At 42.3% G+C, this 21,499-nt stretch overlaps 1 protein-coding gene across 2 annotated transcripts in view; it reads left to right on the forward strand.

The window, feature by feature from the left end:
• Positions 1–16,907, forward strand: part of TTBK2 (tau tubulin kinase 2) — a 129,684-nt gene extending 112,777 nt beyond the window's left edge. The window contains exons 8-16 of one of the 2 annotated variants that reach the window (XM_069730918.1): positions 490–582; positions 942–1,067; positions 3,501–3,658; positions 4,966–5,182; positions 9,100–9,311; positions 9,410–9,983; positions 12,009–12,257; positions 14,714–15,894; positions 16,293–16,907. In XM_069730918.1, coding sequence (XP_069587019.1) covers positions 490–582; positions 942–1,067; positions 3,501–3,658; positions 4,966–5,182; positions 9,100–9,311; positions 9,410–9,983; positions 12,009–12,257; positions 14,714–15,894; positions 16,293–16,776 — 3,294 coding nt within the window. In that variant the 3' untranslated portion in view covers positions 16,777–16,907. The remainder of the gene's footprint in view (positions 1–489; positions 583–941; positions 1,068–3,500; positions 3,659–4,965; positions 5,183–9,099; positions 9,312–9,409; positions 9,984–12,008; positions 12,258–14,713; positions 15,895–16,292) is intronic. The other variant, XM_069730929.1, reaches the window with a different exon arrangement.
• The last annotated feature ends 4,592 nt before the right edge of the window (positions 16,908–21,499 follow it).

The following is a 21,499-nucleotide window of genomic DNA, read 5'->3' on the forward strand; positions in this document are numbered from 1 at the left end:
CTCGCGGCAGCATCGTGCGCATCGGTGAACGGTGGAGGGTGAGAGTAGCACAATTTTTTATTTTTTTAAATTATTTTTAACATTATATCTTTTTAGTATTGATTGATGCTGCATAGGCAGCATCAATAGTAAAAAGTTGGTCCGGGATGGGGTGACACACTGGCACTGACTGGAGGGGAGTAGGGAGGGGCCAATTCGCGGCCAGACTAAGCATGTTGGTGATTGGTCGCGGCTGGCCAGCTGCGACCAATCAGCGACGCGGGATTTCCATTACAGACAAACAGACAGACAAACAGACGGAAGTACCCCTTAGACGATTATATAGATAGATGATTTATATATATTTTTTTCTTTTTCCTTTTGTTTGTTTTTATATTTTCATATAATTTATTAATGAATATAATCTGATATTGTGTTGTCACAAATTACTTTTGAAACATACTTGACTTTTTCCAATCTGTTCTTTTTTAATGGGTTTGTGTCTTGCAGGAGATGGGCCGTCATGATGACCTGTGGTCTCTCTTCTACATGCTGGTTGAGTTTGTGGTTGGTCAGCTACCCTGGAGGAAGATAAAGGACAAGGTATGGTTACTACTTGAGTCATCCATCTGGACAAATTTTACATACGGTACATCTTCCTTTCAGGAAGACCTCCAAAATAACATTGTACACCCTTTTTATATAAATTTGTCCCTCGTCACAATTCAAACTTGCGAACCAACCAAGGACGCTTGGGAGATATAAGATTTGAATGACCGAACTATTCGTACATCCACATCTGACCAAAGTTGCTTGTTATACATTTACATATATTAAAATGCTTCACATGTACATGACTATACGTCGCTCTGTAATATATTTGCATCCTTCTTTACTGGACTGACATACTAAATTATCCTTGTTCTCTTCAATACTTCTAACCAGAAGATTTTCCCTCATAGGAGCAAGTGGGTTCGATTAAGGAAAGATATGAACATCGTCTTATGTTGAAGCATCTCCCCCAAGAATTCAATGTATTTCTTGAACACATCAGTGGCTTGGACTATTTCACAAAACCAGATTACACGGTAGGTACTTTGCAAGCATTGTGAAAGGGAACCTGTCAGCAATTGCGTCCAGGCAAACTGCAGGATCCCCCTGGCTTCTGAAGGGAACTGGAGGTTGACCCCTCTGGCCTTCAAAGGGGCTGGAGTTGGGCCCCCACCCTTGGCCTCTGTAGGCGGGCCCCCTTTATGGCTTCTAAAGGATGCTGGAGGCGGTCCCCCTGGCCTCTGAAGGGCACTGTGTACGGTATGGCAAAAAGCCAATGAATAAAAATATAAAAGACTGACCATCACTTCCAGACAGAAAAACAGGTGAGAACAAGTGCAAGCTAAAAGAGACAACTACATATCTAACTAACAAATTAAAGCTGAACTCTGTAACGTTGTAGTATACAAACATGCAATATATGGAATTGCATTGGTGCTCTAGAAAATGTTAAAATGTAGATACTTGGCGTAAAAATTGAGCAATTCATGTGTGCCAGGCAGCCAATGACAAAGCGACCTTCTTTGCGGAGTACCTTACCTAATATGATACCTCTCCTGGTCTGAATATTCACACCTGTTTTTCTGTTTGGAAGTGATGGTTAGTCTTTGATATTTGATTTATTGGCTTCAACTACAGCAGTATGGCTAGACATTAGAAAACACTATCACCAGCAGGAAATACCAGCAGGGGGAAAGTATATAAAGCTGCACCTGAAAGGTGATAGGGTAGACAAATGAGTGAAAGAAAACATCTGTAACCCTGAAAAGACTGCAGTCAGGAATCAGGATAACATAAATTAAACATCCTGAGAAAAGGTGTATATGCTGTGACTTGGTGGACAGAGAAGCTGACCACAAGCACAGGCTCCAGGATTCGAACCCAGATGCCTGGCAGTACCCCCATCTATGAAGGGCCACTGGACTCACTGAGATCCCTTTCAGCTGACCGAAATCCCCCACTAGGCGATCCGCATGCAAATCTTCTGCATCCACCCAGCAATTATCCACCAGAGCAAAACTTTTCCATTTAACAAGATATTTTAGTCGATGTCTGACACGTCTGGAATCCAAAACTTGTTCCACCTCTAAGTCAACCTCCATGATGTCCTGAGCACCTGGCATCCCCTTAAACTTTTTAAGAGGGGATTGGAAGAAATTATTAATCCCCCACACAACCTGGAGTTGGAGCTTGACCGTCACAGGATTAATGATCTTACTTACCTTATACGGACCAACAAATTTAGGTGCAAATTTCTTTAATTGAAGTTTAAGACGAAGGTTTTTCAAGAATAGCCAAACAAAATCTTCCACCTTTTAAAAACTGCACCTTTAAACGCAGCGTGTGAACGAGATTTTTGGAATCTCATCTATTTTTTTTTTTATTTTTTATTTTTCACTGAATGCACAGGAATACATGCTGTAAAAATGCCTTATGTGAACATATCCAATTTATTCAGTTAAAACTATACTGCAGAAGATGCCAGTGAAGCCCATTTATTGGGCAAAGCATTTATTACATTATTTTCAATTATTGAATTGAATTCCACCTTGCCAGCGACGATCCGCAGGTCATTGTGTGTTTTCAGAAGTGCGATCCTTCCCCTTTTATGCCACAGATCAAAAGGTCTTCAGAGCCAGATCATCGTTCTTGAACGCAAAGCATCAGGGAGAGAAGGTGAAGCTTTTTCGAGGACGGGTGATCTGGCTGTGAAACGCAACTAGTCTTCCAGTGATGTTTTCTTAACTAGAGCAGAGAAGACTTATTTCTGAGGCTGGGGGACAGGAAGCATGAAGGATCTGAAATTACATAGTCTCGGCAGGGTATTTATTTTAGAATTTAGTAGGAATCATTAGTTTGGTATATGACAGAGGTCCCCAACGTTTCTGACCTTGAGAGCCACATCCAGCCTTGAGAGAGGGTCGTGAGCCACATTCAGCTCCCGCCCCCCTCACAATAGGGGCAACCACAGCCCCCATTACAGGCATAATGTTAACCAAAGCTTTTCCACAAAAATCAATCGCCCCAAAACAGTATACAAATATCCAAGGGTTCCTACAATAGCCCCATTCAGTATTCTCCTTTAAAGCACTCCCAAGACACTGTCACATCCAGCTTCAAACATCTCCTCTGACAGGTGGTGTCATCTTGTCTCCAGCGTACCACACTTACATCATCTCAAAGCCCCTAAGACCAGTATATGTGCGTCCAGATCTGCTCTTCTGTACAGGACTGCCCACAAAATTCACCATTTTCAGATGTACTCTTCATACCTGTTTGCTAGACCTGGCGCTAATACACCAAGCTGGCAGACAGTCGCGAGCCACAATTCATCATGGGACCGCGAGCCACATGTGGCTCTCGAGCTACAGGTTGGGGACCCCTGGTATAAGACATAAGGTTCTCTTTTTTATTATTATTTATTGTGCACCTCTTTTTAAATTTTACTTTATTTTTTTATTTGTTTGCAGCTTCTTATATCCGTTTTTGACAACAGTATGAAAACATATGGTGTTGTGGAGAGTGATCCATATGACTGGGAGAAGAGTGGCATGGATGGATCATTAACTACCACTACGACATCAACTACCCCTCAGCTTCACACTCGCCTGACTCCTGCCGCCATTGGGTACGTGTGGGAATTATTTATCATGTACACTTACAGTAAAAAAAAAAAATGCATGACCATTTATTAACCTGCATTTTTTTCCCTTTAAACATCATACTTAAAGGTGTTTTATCATCAGGCCAAAAATGGCCAGTTTTTGTTCTTATTTTATTCCTATTGATCCCCTTAGTTTTCTGCATTTTTTTACATCCAGCATATAGTTCCAGAGAAATGGCACTTTTTTATTTAGTTCTAATGAGATGGCATGGCTCACAGGGTCTCTGGGTTGTGTTACCGGGCACAGCTCTGGAGGTCTGGGAGTTGGTAACCCACAAGTTTATCATTAGGATAGACCATCATTAATAAAGTCCGGGAAAAATTCTCTTCCCAAAACTTATCTATCCAAATTACAGAGATTTTCTGCATGGACTGAAATTGGCCATTTTATCACGTGCTAAATCTAATGAAGGAATTGACGTCATGGATTTTTCTTTATATCATGAGGCCACCGTTGGATCTAGTCCAGCAACGCACCACTAAAAACTGTGGAGATGGAGTGTGAGACAAACTCAGTCAAGACGCGGTGTCTTTTGGTTTTCGTCATGGTCAAATAAAACAGAATCTTTTGCCAGTTCTACTAAACCTTTGTAAAATTTGGTACTTGGCCTTGTCTTTGTGGGAAACCTTAGCTCCTGTGTCTGTTTAATGCTCCCCTTCCAGACGTCTTGCCGTGTCACTGTTCTATCACCAATTGATAGGCGGCAAAGCTGATGACTGTTCTCTTTCACTTACCGCAATTGTTTTAGGTCAAACTCTTAGCCCAGACTCATGGAACCAATCCCTTTTCTGACTCCTAAACTTTCAGTTTCTTGTAGGAGCTCAACTATAAAATCCTCCTGCAATGGTGTAAAACTCCTGACATTACATAAAATGTCTCCTAAATTGTCCCGGCTGTCCAATATTCACATGGCACTTGAGACATATCCCTGGGTTCCATCTAAAAAATTTACGCCTTCCCACCATATGACATATTAGTACAGGTGGGATTTAAAGTGAAAAGTGAACTGCAGTACTATTATGCCACTATGCAGGCTCAGGAGGTGAACCCGCAGAGGGTGAGTAAAGAACCGTTTGTTTTTTTTCTTTTTTTTTTTCTTTTCAATACTCTGCAGCTTAGTGTAAATAAATGGACTGCGCCATATTGGACTGCAAGATGACATAATATTAAAATGTGGGCATTTATTAACCCTTGCTAAGTAGCATTTCTAGGTCATTATCTTATGATACAAAGTTACTAAACAAACGTTCAACTTGATTCCTCTGCTTAGAATTGCAAATGCCACCCCCGTCAATGGAGACCTACTGCGTGAGAACACCGATGAAGTGTTTCCTGATGAACAGCTCAGCGATGGCGAGAATGGCATACCCATTATGGTATCCCCCGAAAGGATTCCCGGATCACCTAGCCATCAGCGTCCCCAGGAGAAAGATGTCTGGGAGGAGATGGATGCCAACAGGAATAAAATTAAAATGGGGCTTTGCAAGGTACCAAGGATCTGATAATTAAACATTCTCTACATACCCTGTAATAATCTTGTATTTATTATACACCAATTATTCTCCATAATCTGAATTGTTATAGAACACAATTTCTTTCAAATGGATCTGAGTATACAGTCCTATGTAAGGAGAGGATTGGACAGCCACAGGTCCGTACTCCAAGTACCAGAATTGCACAAAATATGTCATGGGCGGCCCAAATGCTCAATTATTGTACCAGCAACACAGCCATATAAAGAAAAAAAAAACACCTACATAGTTATTAAATTATTCCGCTATCCTACTTAACGCATAAATATTGCCCCCCTACTCCGATATTGTCATTGATCAAAACGCACTATACAAAAACCAATGTAACCAATCACTGTACTGTATAAGTCCCAAATATTCCCGCAACATAGTGACCTCTGCCATTGCATAGTTACTTAATAATAATATTGTACCTTTTACAGATTGCAGTGCACAGACAAACAAAACCTAATAATAAATGAGCAGGGCCTCATAACCTTGAAAAACCTGAAGCACAAGCTAGACCCCTAAAAAATAACTTTTATTAATATATTAAAAGCATGACTCACAACAAACACATGATAGAAAAATACCGGTGTGTCGCTCAGATACAGCATCAGGGTAAAAAAAAAATAATCCTAAATAATTGGTAGGGTTATAAGATCAACCTAGGTATATGTTTACCATAGGAAAAGGAAGTGCTACAATGATAAAGTTAAAAAATATTTTTCATTTTTATTGATAACATAGTAAAACATGAATTAAAAACCAAGAAAGGTGCAGGGAAAAAAGGTGAGGGACTGGGGACTCATAAAATATGGTTTGCAGAGCAGGATAACGAAACTTCAAAGATTATACTTTTTTAAGGAAAAACATATGTTATATCCCAGCTGTGTAGATGGGAAGCAATCAAGGATTGAATAGAAGTTGCATACAGATTAAATATCCAAACATTAAAGTGCAGCGTGTAAATAATTATACATTTGAAAATTTAGTTTTCTCCGTCGCCTCATTGGGGGACACAGACCGTGGGTGTATGCTGCTGCCACCAGGAGGCGACACTAAGTGATACAAAGAAAGTTCTCTCCTCCTCTGCAGTATACACCCTCCTGCTGGCTCTCAGCTAACCAGTTCATGGTTCGTGTCCGTAGGAGGTACATGGGTCTGATCTTCAGACCACATCTATAGTTTATTTTTATTTTTTGATAAAGTGCACTAATTATTCTTGAGTAGAGTAAACTGTGGTAAATTTAACATGGTATAACTGAGATTATTCAACTCACACAGTTGTTGCCATAGCCGTATCAAAAAAAGATTAACAAGCAAATAAATCACGATGAAGTATTACCGGAGTGTGTGCCCATGCCCCCCGAAGATGCTGGGCGAAACGTGCGCGTTGGGGCAGAGGGACTAGACTCCTCTACTTATTACTACGCTGCTCACACTCTAACAGTCATGATGAAGTATTAGCTGAGTGTGTGCAGCATAGTAATAAATAAAGGAGTCGAGTCCCTCTGCCCCGACACGCAGGTTTCGCCCAGCTTCTCCGGGGTGGGGGGGAATGGGCAAAACGTGCCCATTTCTGGGACAGAGGGACTGGACTCCTTTATTTATTTCTGCGCTGCACACACTCGGGTAATACTTCATCATGATTTATTTGCTTGTTATTTTATTGACACGGCTTTATGTGCACTTTATTCACTGGAATTTTTGTGAGGGTGTGCATTGGGGCATCTGGGGTTTTTGATATTGAGCGGGGGCGCCATACGGTAGAACATTGAGGTGCAAATCTTCTGCAGTAAGATAGTATGATGACCAGGGAGGACTATGGCATTGTTAATCCTACATACACATATATAACAGTGAATAAAGTGCATTAAAAGTGCAAAGCAAAGCTTGACTTTCAAAAATAAGGTACGTCAACCATTAATAATCATTTAAGTAGTTCAAGGGAAATAATACGGGTATAGTATCAGGGGATAATCGGGTCTTATTCAGTGTAATTTTTGTCAGGGTGTGCATTGGGGCATTTGGGGTTTTCGATGTTGGGGTGCCAAATTCCACAGTAAATGGGAGGAATTAAATCCACCACTTTGGGCTTTCTAGGACTGGCTTGGCTAGACCGATACCTGTAAATAAATGAACACTAAGGACCACAAGTGCCAGTATGGTCCAGTAGTGTGTTTATGCACACTGCAGCACTGCCCAGAAATAATTGCACTCTCAATTGCTGCAGTACCACAAGTCTCAGCAGAGAAGTAAATATGTGCGCGCCTCAACAGTGAGAAATGTAATGTCTCTGCATAGCCTGTGGATAAATGTACACCACACCACTGAGGTACTGCAAGGGCTAGAATAGACTAACGTCAAAATCAAGGTAGTACAGGTCTCTGTATCGGCTAATAGTGAATAAACGTACACGGCAACACTGAGGTACCACAAGTCACAGGACAGCGTAGATGTGAATAAATATATACTGCAAAACGTAGATCTAACAGGTCGTTATTTAGCCTGTGATAACATACCCTGCAGCACTGAGGTACTAAAAGTCACAACACAGCCGTAAGTAAAGAAGTACAAACTTCAATACTGCTTTACTATAAGCCCCAGCACGGCATAGAATTAAATAACTGCAGACTGCAACATTGCGGCTCTACAGGTCCCCACATAGCCTGTAAATAAATGCTCACTTGGTACTGCCATACAGCATAGATAATAAATATACATGTACACTGCAACATTGGGATACTAAAAGTCCAAGCATAGGCTGTGAATAAATGCACAGGTATTAATAGTCCTAGCATAGCCTGAAAATGGATTAATGTACGGTGCAACACTGAGGTACTATATGTTCCAGGGTAGCATAGAAGAGAATGAACTGAAACATTAAAGTACTGCAACTCCCAATATAGCCTGTGAATAAATGCACAGTGGGAGCTGAGCTCCTGGCAATGATATGAGTACTTGTCACAGGTTTTTACTGTACAAGAAGGCTAGTTTTCATTCCTTAGTGGTACTTTCCTATGGCACCACATATCCCGCCGGTATACTGAAGCTGCAGAGTAAGCGCTACAGCAAGCTGCCTGCTTGGGAGGAGAAGGCGGCACTGCACAGCCGGGCTGACACAGGGCTGCAACTGCACAGTAGGATCTACATCAAATGGTCTGCTGGGGAGGATTAGGAGACACTACACAGCCGGGCTGACACAGGGTTGCGGCAACTGCAGAGTAGGATCTACATTAAATGGTCTGCTGGGGAGGATTAGGAGACACTACGTAGCTGGGCTGACACAGGGCTGTAGATTGGGAACTACAGCAACATTGCACAGCCAGGGTGATAAAGGACTGAAGCTGCAGAGTAGGAGCTACAGCAACACTGCACAGCCAGGGTGATAAATTACTGAAGCTGCAGAGTAGGAGCTACAGCAACACTGCACAGCCAGGGTGATAAATTACTGAAGCTGCAGAGTAGGAGCTACAGCAACACTGCACAGCCAGGGTGATAAATTACTGAAGCTGCAGAGTAGGAGCTACAGCAACACTGCACAGCCAGGGTGATTAAAGCATTGAAGCTGCAGAGTAGGAGCTACAGCAATACTGCACAGCCAGGCTGATACAGGACTGGATGTACAGACTAGGAGCTACAGCAAGCAGTCTGCTGGGGAGGATTAGGAGACACTACGTAGCTGGGCTGACACAGGGCTGCAGATTGGGAACTACAGCAACACTGCATAGCCAGGGTGATAAAGGACTGAAGCTGAAGAAGAATGGGAAATCCGATTACTATTATATTAGTGGGGACCGAGATTAGACATTTATCACCAAACCAGTGAATAGGGGATATTTATTTGCAAAAAACCCTTTTCACGTATAATTCTTTATTCTCATTTTTAGGCTGCCACAGAAGAAGAACATAGCAACGGTCGTGCAAATGGCGCACATAATGCTCCCAGCCTTGGATCTCCTGTGAGGGTTCGTTCAGAAATGACACAGTTAGACCGCGATGTTCCTCTTCTGCGTAAATTGCGCACCATACACAGCTTTGAACTGGAGAGGAGATTGACTCTGGAATCCAAACCCGATGCAGAGAAGTTACTGGAGAACTGGTAATGAACTCATCGTTACGGTTTGTACTTAATTTTAAAAATTTTATTTATTACAGCAGGAAAATAATTTCATTACTTGATCTTTTTTCTTGTTCTAGTGCTGAAAAGATCCAAAAAGATCCAAATGTGAAAGATGCAGCAGCTGCCGATGGTTCGTCACCATCGCCTTCTCTACCAAGAAAGACGATTGTGGCCCCTACGAGTACCGACCACGTCTGGCACTATGATGATGAATATATGCCGGAGGGCTCTAAACCAGGGTCCGGTAGCTCCCCGGAGCACCTGGATGGTGTGGTTAGCAATGGGTTTGTAGCAGTCAATCTAAGCTCCTGCCGGCAGGAGGTCGATTCTAAAGAATGGGTAATTGTGGATAAAGATAGAGATTTAAAGGATTTCACATCAAATGGGAATAAGGGTCAGAAATTAACCGGAAGTCCATCGGAAGAGGAACCGGAGGTGCTACATGTGCTGGAAGAGTCTCCTCAAGATGGCCCTCCAAAATTGGGCTCATGGACTGATAAGAAAACTGATGCAGGGATCGAACTTGATATCCTGGTTTCCTCAGGCCCTTGTATTGATAAACTGGATCCTATGTCAGGAGCTGCTGGCCAGCTGTGTCCAGTAACACCTACAAGTCTCATGGAAGCGCAAGCAGAAGGGGCCATCACACCGGTAAGGAATGCCGCTTCCTAATTAGTGGGGCATGTGTGCTGTGATACATCTGGTCAGTTAGGAGGACATTTAGTGGGCAACCCCTTATTTTTAAATAAAGTCACCCCACCCTCTTTTATAAAAAATAAATACCATGTACAGACTTCTAGCGCTGGTGTCTGTGCCAGGTCTCCCATGAAACTCTTATACCACGTGAGCCCTGGGCTGCGGTGCTCTCACTTCTTACTCTCGTGCCACTTTCGTCCACGGGATTTGAGAGCGCAGCAGCTTGATAGCGGCCGCTGATTGACTGCAGGGCTCACATGGCGTGACAATGTCACTGCGGACCTGGCGCAGACTGAGACAATTTATAAAGGGTTTTCCAGGTAGGGGATAACCCCAGTAATCTCATTGTCACACAGGTAGCTCTGCTATATGATTAATGTATTTTGACATACACATTTTTTCTAACCTTGCTGGGTTTGCTTACCTCTAACTGCTGCTTTTTATCTGCAAAGCATGAAATCCCCACTGATATTCCGGCATGGCACTTCATTTCATGTTGAAACACATGTAACTGTAGCGTCAAGATGGGGCTTCATAGCACGGTTTAAAGGGTTTCCATCTCAGACATTAAGTGTATCAGTCAGGTGGTGATCCATGCCTCTCGGATAGTAAAGGTCCCCATACACATTAGGCTAACGTTGGCCAGTATCGAGGGGTTCGGCCAACAGTCTAATGTGTATGGGGGCCCCTGACAAATGTGAGGATAGATAAGGATCTGGCATGTCCGATTTTAGTCAGAGGATCTTTTTGTGTTCAGCAAGATATGCCGCTGCCAGAGATGTGCACGAGCGTTCCTGTGTACCGGAGCGACCATATGGGTCATAACTCTGGGACCTTCATCTATCACCCAACTGTGAATGGATAGGTGGCTACAAATTTGTTGCTTTCTCCATTCACTTCTATGAGAGTTAGCGGTGACCGACCAAGCTCAATTACTTGATTTCCAATAAATGTCGATGGGACGACCCTCTTAGTTCTCAGCCTTTGCCAGCATACAACCAATTTGTGGTGACAAGAAGCCAGCTTTGCTATTGTTACAGCATTTAGTGCTAAATTCACACTGGATTTCCCTCTGCTGGTTTTTTTTTTTGTATTTTGTTCCTTGCTGCCACTTTTATTTTGGCACACCATAAAATGCTTTTTTGGGGGGTAAATTGACCGGAGCTCAAAGCTCGCAAAGTGACAGACAATATCCAACTCATTATCCTCGATGGTTCATGGTCAACCAGGAATGATATATACGGATGTGCCTGATGAAAAATCGGGCCCCTACCTCAAAAACACAGCTACAGAAAAGGGTAAGGGCTCTTTCAGATGTCTGTGATAATCGGTCCAATGTCGGATCGCAATGCACGGACTGGCTGCGCATCTCCTGACCTGAGCGTGTGCGGACAGTCAGTGCATTGCCATCCATCATCGGCCGATTATGGTAGATGTCAGAAGAGCTCTTAGGGCTTAAAAGAGTTACTTGGTGAATACCAGTTATCACCTATCCAGACGATAGGTGATAACATGTTGATCGGTAGGAGTCTGACCGGTGGGACCTGCACTGATCGATAAAATAGAGCCCACAGTCAACCACTGCTCCATTGATTTCCTATGGAGCTGCCGAGCGCTGCCCTCGGATTTGTTCGGCAACTCCATAGAGAATGAATGAAGTGGTGGTCAGGCATCCGTCCTCTCATTCCGTTTTGTAACTGGGGAAAAAAGTGCTCAATTGGGGGAAAAAAGTCCCCGTTCTGCCAATTGGTTCAGGTTTCAGCTGTCTACCCCACCACCACCAATTGTTCAGTAAGTTTTTGGGAGATAGCAACCCCACTTCTGCAAACGCAGTGGAGTTCACGTACGTGGTTTCCATTGTACATAAGGTAGGTAAATGACTTTCTTTGCTTGCTCACCTCCTTCTTTTCTGCCATGGCGGGTGCATACATTGTTTATTTTCCTTTATGATTTTGTTCCCCCCTCACGTCATATTCACAGCTTGGTGCTTCTCACATCCTGTTATCCTCTACCTCAAGACCTGCTAGCAATCCCATGCGCTTCACCAGCCCCAATACACCCCAGTCGAGCCGTTCAGAGTCTCCACACAAGAAAGAGATTGGCATCCCTAAGAGTCATTCGGCTGAGAGTTGCTCTTCTTCCTCTCGTTCAGCCAACCGCAGGAAGCTGCCTGCCATTCCTCATGGTGGCACCAAGTACCCCAGTGTAATACGAATATCAAAGTCCCAGGTGAATGAATGGAAATGTCCAAAAGTCACTGTCACTTGTTAATCAATGTCAAAGTTTTTGTATCTTTTAAAAAAAATTATTATTACTGTTCTGTTTGTTTCCTAGAGTATAAGGGGGCATAAAAAGTGCAATTGCGGAAAGGATGATTATTCTAGATTCTCCTGGACTTGTTGAACAAAAATGGAACTGTATAAAAGTAATTGTATAGGAAGATTTTGGTAATCTATTTAGTAGGTTCTGTGAACTTTGGGATTGCCTAATGAAGACCACTTCTTCTGTAAAGATATCTGCTCCTAAGGTCAGCTAAGGGTCCCTGGTCTGGCTCCTGGAGCCCTCGTTGAGTGTTAGCACCAAGCAAGGTTTTGAGCGGTCACACAGACGTGTGGTATACATGTCTGGTCTTCGTATAGATGGCTGATCCACCAGAGTCTTTACATTCCATTTTAAAGGGGTTTCCAAAAAGTTTAGGATGTTTATTGGCATTGAAAATACTAACAGGCCTCTTTCTTTATCACGAGACCTGCATTGAAGCCAATAGGTACCAAGTGCAAAAACTTTACACGACGTTTGCCACATCCATACTTCAAAAGTGGCGGCTGTGATGTGATTTAGCCATGCAAAAAACTCTCTGATTGCATTCTCTTCTACATGGGCTCGGAAATCATTTCTGCATGCACAAGTAGAGGTACCAGAATCTCCTTTGTAGGCTGAATGCTTTCAGCACCTGAACCAAAGAAGATGCAGCCAGAGAGGTGATCACATGGGTAAATCACACCTGTCCTAGATGGGTAGATGGTATGTGTTCTAGATGGGTAGACGACATGTGAGTAGATGGCACATGTCCTAGATGGGTAGATCGCACGTGGGTAGATGGCACATGTCCTAGATGGGAAGACGGCACGCTAGTAGATGGCACCTGTTTTAGATGAGTAGATAGCATGTTTGTAGATTTCACCTGGGTAGTTGGCACATGTCCTAGATTGGTAGATTGCACGTGGGTAGATGGGTAGATCGCACATGTCTTAGATGAATAGATTGCACTTGGGTAGATTGCCACTGGGTAGTTGGCACATGTCTTAGATGAATAGATTGCACGTGGGTAGATTGCACCTAGGTACTTGGCATATGTCCTAAATGGGTAGATCGCACGTGGGTAGATGGCACATGTCCTAGATGGGTAGATTGCATGTTGGTAGATGGCATATATGATGGGTAGATTTCACGTGGGTAGATGGCACATGTCTTAGATGGGTAGATCACATGTGGTAGATGGCACATGTCCTAGATGGGTAGATGGCACGTGGGTAGATGACATGTTCTTGATGAGTAGATGGCACGTGGGTAGATGACACATGTTCTATACATAGGTGGATGGTATGTGAGTAGATGGCACATGTCCTAGATGGGTACATCGCACGTGGGTTGATTACATCATCATTGCCTGTTTGTTAGGTAATCCCTGCATGTGTTGCTGCTATTGAACAGTCGTGAGACATGGAGCCATGGAGACTTAAACATATTATTCGAGCACACCGAAGATACTCTATGAGCACATGAGCATGCTCAGACAACACCTTATCCAAGCACGCTCGCTCATCACTATTATTAGTCCTATTAAATTAGACTTCGAGTTGGTGCAAATCAATTCACAGGACCCCGGTCTAGTGGCCACTTCAGTAATCTGTAGCTGCTACACGGAAACCCTACAAATCGCTTCTTCCCAGTCAACATCCCCGCTCCTCTTTTGATTAATCAGCCGGGTGCAAAGTTGTCATTGCTGCGCAATGTGCGCCAGTCTGGCTAATCAAAAGAGGAGCCGTGAATGCTGGCAGGTAAGATGTGCTTCTGTGGCCGATGTAGAGATAACTAATCTCTACGATTGGCTATACGGAAAATGATTTGAGATAAAAAGGCATTTTCTGATTAGGAAAGAAGTTACATTAGCGACACTTAGACTTGGGCTTTATGGAGACATTAGATATTGTGGCTTTAGTGTTTTCCGTGCAATTGTAAGAATTCAAATGGGGATTGAATTCTTTATACATTGGTGCGACGTGTGCATCAATTTCGACAAGGCATGTATCCCAAAGTTCCTTTACCTCAAAAGGGTGAAGTTCTAGTTCCAATAACAAAAGAGAAAAAAAATGATATAAAAAAATGTCAAATAAAAAAATTGTAAGTTTTAAAGTAGAAAAATGAAAGTGTTTACCAACGTAGGTTTTCCCTGTGTGTTTCGTTGTTACCTTTTTTTTATTTTGATGCATTCTTTATACAATAATGCATGTTTTTCCTCCGTTATCTGTTGCCTATGCAATTCAGGAAAATAATAAATTCACTTTTCATTTTAAGGCTCTGATGCCTACTTACAGTCTAACTGCTTCATCAGATGGCATTGGGTATGAGTGTGGTGTTGGTAGCGGCATTAATCTCTTATTTTATCACTTTCTTTGTTTTAGATGACGATTCCTCGACCTTCAGTTACATCAACACAGTCTGCTTCTGAAAGCTTCCCTTGTGGACCAGCCTTAGAGAAACGAGATCGAGACTCCAATGTCTTAGAAATATTCTCACCACATGAGATGCCAACAGGCTATGGTATAACAGAAGACGATTTCGCTACTAACAAAGGAAACATGGCGTTAGATTTAGATAAGCCAAGTCAGAGCAAAGCAAGTGGCACAGCTATAGACTCGGGCACTAAAGATGTTAATGGTTATGATCCAATGCCAAATGAGAAGAAAAGTGTGGAGACTCTGGTTCGCTCCCATTCTGCCTCTCCAGTTGACGGCAAGTCTGAACAAAACAGAAGTTTTCATTCTCCTAGGATTTCTCCTGAACAGTGTAAAATCCCAGACGTAGTAATGACTGATATTTATGAACCCACAAAGACCAGGACTTTTTGCTCTGTGCCAAATGAACCCTCAGATATTCAAGAAATAAAGTTGGAAGCAGTCTCAAATGTTGATGTGGCAGTGCCTACACTGACTTTCCTTGAAAAGGTTCAGCAAAATGGTTATCACAAAGATAAAATCATCACAGTATCTAATGGCTGTGCCGAGTCCAACTTGTCTACGTTACTTGACCATGTTGGCGATAAGGATCAACAAAATCTTAAAAATGGCCTGCAGTGTGACCTAAGCGATGGGTCTCAGCCCTCCAAAAAGGATCACACCAAGTCATCTCTTCCAACTAGACACAGCAGGATTCCAGTCTTGGCCCAGGAGGTCGATTCTGCATCAGAATCGTCTTCTCCAATATCTGCAAAGGAGAAGCTTTTTTTGAAAAAAGCCCATCAGACCGATCTTGCCAGGCTCTTAATGGAAAAACGGCAAATCAAGTCCTTTTTTGGTGATCTTTCAAGTGCCTCTGACAAGTCTATGGAGGAAAAGACCTCACCACCAGCTGTACGGTTATCTGAAGACGAAGTCTTCTTCATTCCCAGAACAGTCTCTGATTCGAACGTCAGGCAGTCTGACGATGGAAGTGTAACATCTCACAGCCCCCAGTCTAGGAGAAGTAAGATCCCTCGCCCTGTGTCCTGGACAAGTAATGATCAGATTAGCAGCGCTCCTTCAACGCCTTTTCTTCCAAGGCCACCACCTGGAAAACCACCCTCACGACCTGGAGTGGAGGCACGGTAAGGAAAACTGCAAGGGTCTATTTCTTTACGTTAGATTATTCCTTTTTCTTACTGTTTGTTGATTGTAATTACTCAGGAAAAAAAACGAGATCACCATGTAGGTTGTGTGGTATATGAGGAGATGGGGAAGATCCAAGGCCCTGTTGTATTTGCTCAGTGCAGATCTCGGCTCCAACTCCATCTAGTAGGCCCCAATAAAGTAAAGATGAAGAGCAGCGCTCACGTCTTGACACAGTTTTGTAATTTTTTTATGTCCCAAAGTGTTTGTATGTACTGGTTCAATATTACCGACAGACAAAACCCTCATAGTAAATTGACATTTAAATTTTTTTATGTTGTAGAAATAGGATCAAATGGACTGTTGTGTGCTTACTTTTCTCTTTTTTTTTCTATAGCATACGCAGATACAAGGTTTTGGGAAGCGGTAATTCTGATTCAGACCTGCTCTCTCGTCTCGCTCAGATTATTCAGAATGGGTCTCAAAAGGCACGAAGTTCTTCCCAATCCAAGAGCCCAGGTTCCCCCCACAGTCCCAAAACTCCTCCCAAGAGCCCCGTGGTTCCCAGACGAAGCCCCAGTGCTTCCCCGCGCAGCTCCTCTTTACCCCGTACTAATAGCTCTAATTCATCAAGAGTAGGAAGACCTCATTATCATGACCCCAAAAGCTCATCTCCATATGTTGGCCGGAGCAAATCCCCACCCACCCTATCTGGTTCTTCTTCTTCAAGACGGTCCTGTCAACAGGATTATTGCTGCAGCAAACAAAGTAAGAACTTATCCAAAGGACCAGGTGGCACTCACCACTCTGCAGGGAGCAAAACCAGCCGTGGGAAATCCTCTGTCCGAGAGGTGAAAGTATCCAGTAAACTAAGCAGATAGTAGCCAGGATTTGCCGCCTCTGCATCAGTGATTTCCCCATCTCGTAATGCATGTTGTGTATGTCGCTGTATATTCCAAAAGAAAATCCAAATCAGTGTTTTTATGTTTTAAAGAAAAGACTTGAAAACCCCTTTGTTGCGTCTTCGTAGTGGGATGAATGTCTAAATAACCATTCCAGTTTTTGCCAATGGGAATCAATCAAATGGGGGAAAGTGGGTCGTAGAAGTTAGTGAAATTGCAACCCAGTTTACTGTTGTCTGCCATTGACGCAAGGTTTTAATGGAATCCTGTAGAAGTTGGAAAAGAATATCACGCTCTGAAACATGGTAACAAACATCGAGATATGCAAAACTGTAAAAAGAAATGTCTAAAATTATGTATGAAACCAGATACAGAAAATAGTGAATATGCTGCCTAAACCGAAGCGGAGAACCTCTGTTCGTCAGTCAGATTGTTCAGATCTTCTCCAGGAATTTCTTTTTATTCCACTTCACTTACTATACGTTTTATTTCCCATAATATTTTTTGTAGGTTTTGTTTAAGCTTTCCCATTACTTTTTTCAAAGCAAGAAAAGTAGAGTCTGTTAAGTTCTTTTCATCGAATATACTGCAACCCTATCTCACCTCTTTGAAATCATTGGGGTCTGGTTGAGAGCTTTGGTAGCCTTAAATGGCATTTGTCACCGGACCAAAAGTGGCCAGTTTAGGCTCTGTATTTTATTTCCACTGCTCCCCTGAATTTGTTGTTTGTTTTTTAACTCAGCCATAAGGTTCCAGAGATAAGAGCCTTTATATTTAATGCTAATTTTGATAGTCTTTTCTAAGGGGCGTGGCTAACAGACACACCCCAGAGGATCTTGTGAGCCATGCTACCTTCCCAAGAAGATCCATTGAAAAAGCACAACATTAAGAGGCCCATATCTCAGGAACCTTATGGCAGATTATAAAAAATAAAAAAACTCAGGGGAGCAGCAGGGATAAAATAAGAGCAAAAAATGGCCACTTGAGAATTGGTGACAGTTTTTTTTTTTTTTTTTAAAGGGATTCTCTCCTTTTATACATGCCTTTTGCCATATGCTTGGAAACTATTGGCTGCCATTAGTCATTAATATAATACTTTGGCAATGATCAATTACTCGCTGCCATAATATATAGGAGCAAGAGCCTCCTGACACCATGGGAAATGTTTTCTGTATTAGGGCAAGAAAAAAAATCAAGATGACAGACAACCCTGACATTGCATATCATCTAAGAGAGGTATACACTAAACGATCTACATTATTATTTAATAATGGCTTACGATTCCTGACATAGGTGAAAATAATGCTGGCGTGTAAGGGCTCCTTGTTGGTATTCTAAAAGGCATAAAAAAGTGTTTTTTCCCATGTCACTGTATACACTATAGATAAGTGCGAAAGCACCAAACCCAGAAGATTTTGTATAGGGCATTTTATTCAGTGCTGCCGACTTCAAAGTTACAATTGGCCTTAAAACATTATTATAACAAAATTATGGCATGAAAGCGGCCTTAAATTGGCATTTAAAGGATTGTCCGGTTAAAACTATTTACACTTGTCCATAGGAAACAAGATTGTTTACAGTTTGGTGGGTGCCCAACTGCACCAGTGGGCAGAATTGGCAACTTTTTTCCCAAATCGAACTGCTGGGAAAACCAAGAACTTTTCAACCAACGGGGCACCTTTTTCCGGGTTACAAGATGAAGCGGCATATTGGATGCTCAACTGCTTCTCCTTTAATTCTCTATAGGGCTGCCATTAAAATCTGAACAAAACTCTTGGCACCCGATTATGAATGAATTCAGTGGCAGTCAAGCATGCGCACAGCCACTACCTTCTAAAGGTGCGTGCCCACGGCCACTACATTCTAAAGGAGCGTGCCCACGGCCACTACCTTAAAAAAAAGAACATGCCCACTACCTTCTAAAATAGCATGCACACGGCCCCTCCATTCTAAAGGCGCATGTGCACGGTCACTCCATTGTAAAGGAGCATGCTCCCGACCCCTCTATTCTAAAGGATCATGCTCATGGCCCCTCTATTCTGAGGGAGCATGCACACGGCCACTCCACTCTAAAAGGAATAAAAGTGCCCCTTCCTAGCGATCCGATTGGGTAGAAAAATTCCAGGTTCTGCCAATCGGTGCGATCACCGACAGCCCCATTAAATGTAACTACTTTATAACAGCTTGTCTTTTACTAACTTTTGCAGTAGGAACCTGGCAATCTGAGATGCGTTACTGAGGTTCTCTCATCTAGAAAACTTATTTTAATGCATTTTGATACAGAACTAATGTGTGATTGATCCTATGCAGCAAAATTTCTTTAATCAAGGATTAATCGGATCCATGCTGGATAATCAGATAGTCATAGAAAAAGTATATCAAACTCACCTGTAAAGGATAGGGAACCTTCAGAAAGAAAACCCCAAAATGCAAAACACACAATCTGCTATTTTTTACTTAGTTTTTCTTTTTTTGTTTTTTTTAAAGCTGTCTCCTCTCACAAAACCCCACATAAATTGTGGTTTTGTTCTGCATTATCAGCTACGGACGGACACTTCCCAACACAGGAATGTTTTTTTTTTTTTTTGGGTCTGTGAAGCCTTTAGGCTGCCGTCACACTATCAGTATTTGGTCAGTATTTTACATCAGTATTTGTAAGCCAAAACCAGGAGTGGGTGATAAATGCAGAAGTGGTGCATATGTTTCTATTATACTTTTCCTCTAATTGTTCCTCTCCTGGTTTTGGCTACAAATACTGATGTAAAATACTGACCAAATACTGCTACTGTGAGGGCAGCCTTAGGGATCATATTTTTTAATTTTATTGATCCAAGTTCCATTATTTTGGCTGTTGCTGGTACCCTGGCGTCAACCTATTCAGTCTATGGACCCTGTTCACCCCCTATCCTTATGATAAGGTTTTTTTTTTAGCTACTGATAGCCTAGGTAATATCCTATTAAAACTCATCTCAATAATGGCTGTGCATGCTTAGTAATGTGAGAAACCGTGATGTGGTTGCCCAAAACCCTGAGCCGGCTCGGGACCCTGACGAGAGGCGCTGGCATCACTCAATGATGTTCTGCAGGGGCGCATACATTGAATGTATGTCGGAGTCCGCCTATATACCCACAGGCATTTCTGTGTATGCAGCTAATTGCATGATGCTTTTACCTAGAGATATCATATCAACCATTATCTGATCCTTGCATTACTTGTGGCTTTTTGCTACATAAATGGCTTATTTAGGATATACAATGGACCTTTTTATTTTTCTTGAAATTGAAAAAAAAATTCTTTTACTTGCATCTGTTATCCTATAGTAGCCATGAGCTTTTTTAACCTCTGCTGTGCTGGAGGAACATTGCTTGTTGTCTATAGCACTGCAGGGGCTTTGGGGGTAGGGAGGGTTTAACATAGGAGACATTATAAGTGTGGGGTTTTCTAGCCATCCTATCCTGAACAAGCTGCAACCTTATCCCTTATCCCCATACCTTTGTATTATATTGTACAGTAAGTTCTGTCACTATAACAGCATGTTCGAATCTAAAATTATATTCTATATACATATTTATAAATATATATGTAAAAAAACATAAATATATATACGATACGGTAAAGGCATATCAAAAACTCATTCTCCATTGGTAGACTGGAGACAATAAAACCTCCTTTTTACTTGAGTCTGAAAAAAATAGTTTTGACCTTTTTGTCTCAATGTATAAGCAAAAAGATTGGCAACATTTTCTATCTAAGGGAACATTCACACAAGTGTTTTTTTTTGTGCTGATATTAAACCAGTATAGTAAGCTGAAATCTACATGAAATACACACACACACACACACACACACACACACACACACACACACACACACACACACACACACACACACACACAGTTTAACAAGTGACACTTTGCTTATTCAGAGGAGTTATCCTGGACTTTTCTGTTGTGCTCATCGCCGATCTCTCCCAGCTCCAAGCGGTTCCAGATGGTGATTCAGCAGCTTCTGGCCACGTCTCATCGACAGAGCAAGGGGCTTCTCTTCCGCTCTGCTCTGTTGATGGGCCGTGACTGCCAACATGCTGATTGACAGCCGGAGCCCTGCTGCCTCATTGCGGGGAGCTGGCTGTCAACCAGCATGATGTCAGCAGTAACACCCCCTTGACAGAGCAACCTGGGATAGAAAAAAATGCTCTGTTGACGTGAAACAGCAGAATAGCCAGCGGCAGTGGCCTGTGATTTGTCTGGGCCATCGTCGAGTAGACCTGCTTGTTAGTTCTTAGTCCTATAGAAAAAAAAAAAAAATGCCCTGGATAACCCCTTTAAGCGGTTTGTGTCCAGAAACTACAGCAGGTAGCCTAATTCAATCAAGCTTGTGCGCCATTTGCAGTTCAAACTGCTGTGGATTTCCGTGCAAATACACACCCACCAAGGAACCTCTGCCTAATATTACCTGTAACCCTATTCTACCAAGTCCACTGCAAATATGAAGGGTTGGCAATAGATTCTTGAATTGTTTTATTCGTTTATATATTTTAATTGTAACAATAAATTAAGTGTCTCTTAAACACAATCTATTCTAACAGTGTTCTTAAGGTGCGTGACTTGTAGGGATAGAAGCTCTTCCACCGATAAATTGCCCATCGTAAATTTATTTTTTTTCACCATAGCTCCCAAATTGAGTGTGCCCTATATTAAT

The sequence above is a fragment of the Ranitomeya imitator genome, chromosome 1 (assembly GCF_032444005.1).
Source record: "Ranitomeya imitator isolate aRanImi1 chromosome 1, aRanImi1.pri, whole genome shotgun sequence".
Taxonomy (NCBI): domain Eukaryota; kingdom Metazoa; phylum Chordata; class Amphibia; order Anura; family Dendrobatidae; genus Ranitomeya; species Ranitomeya imitator.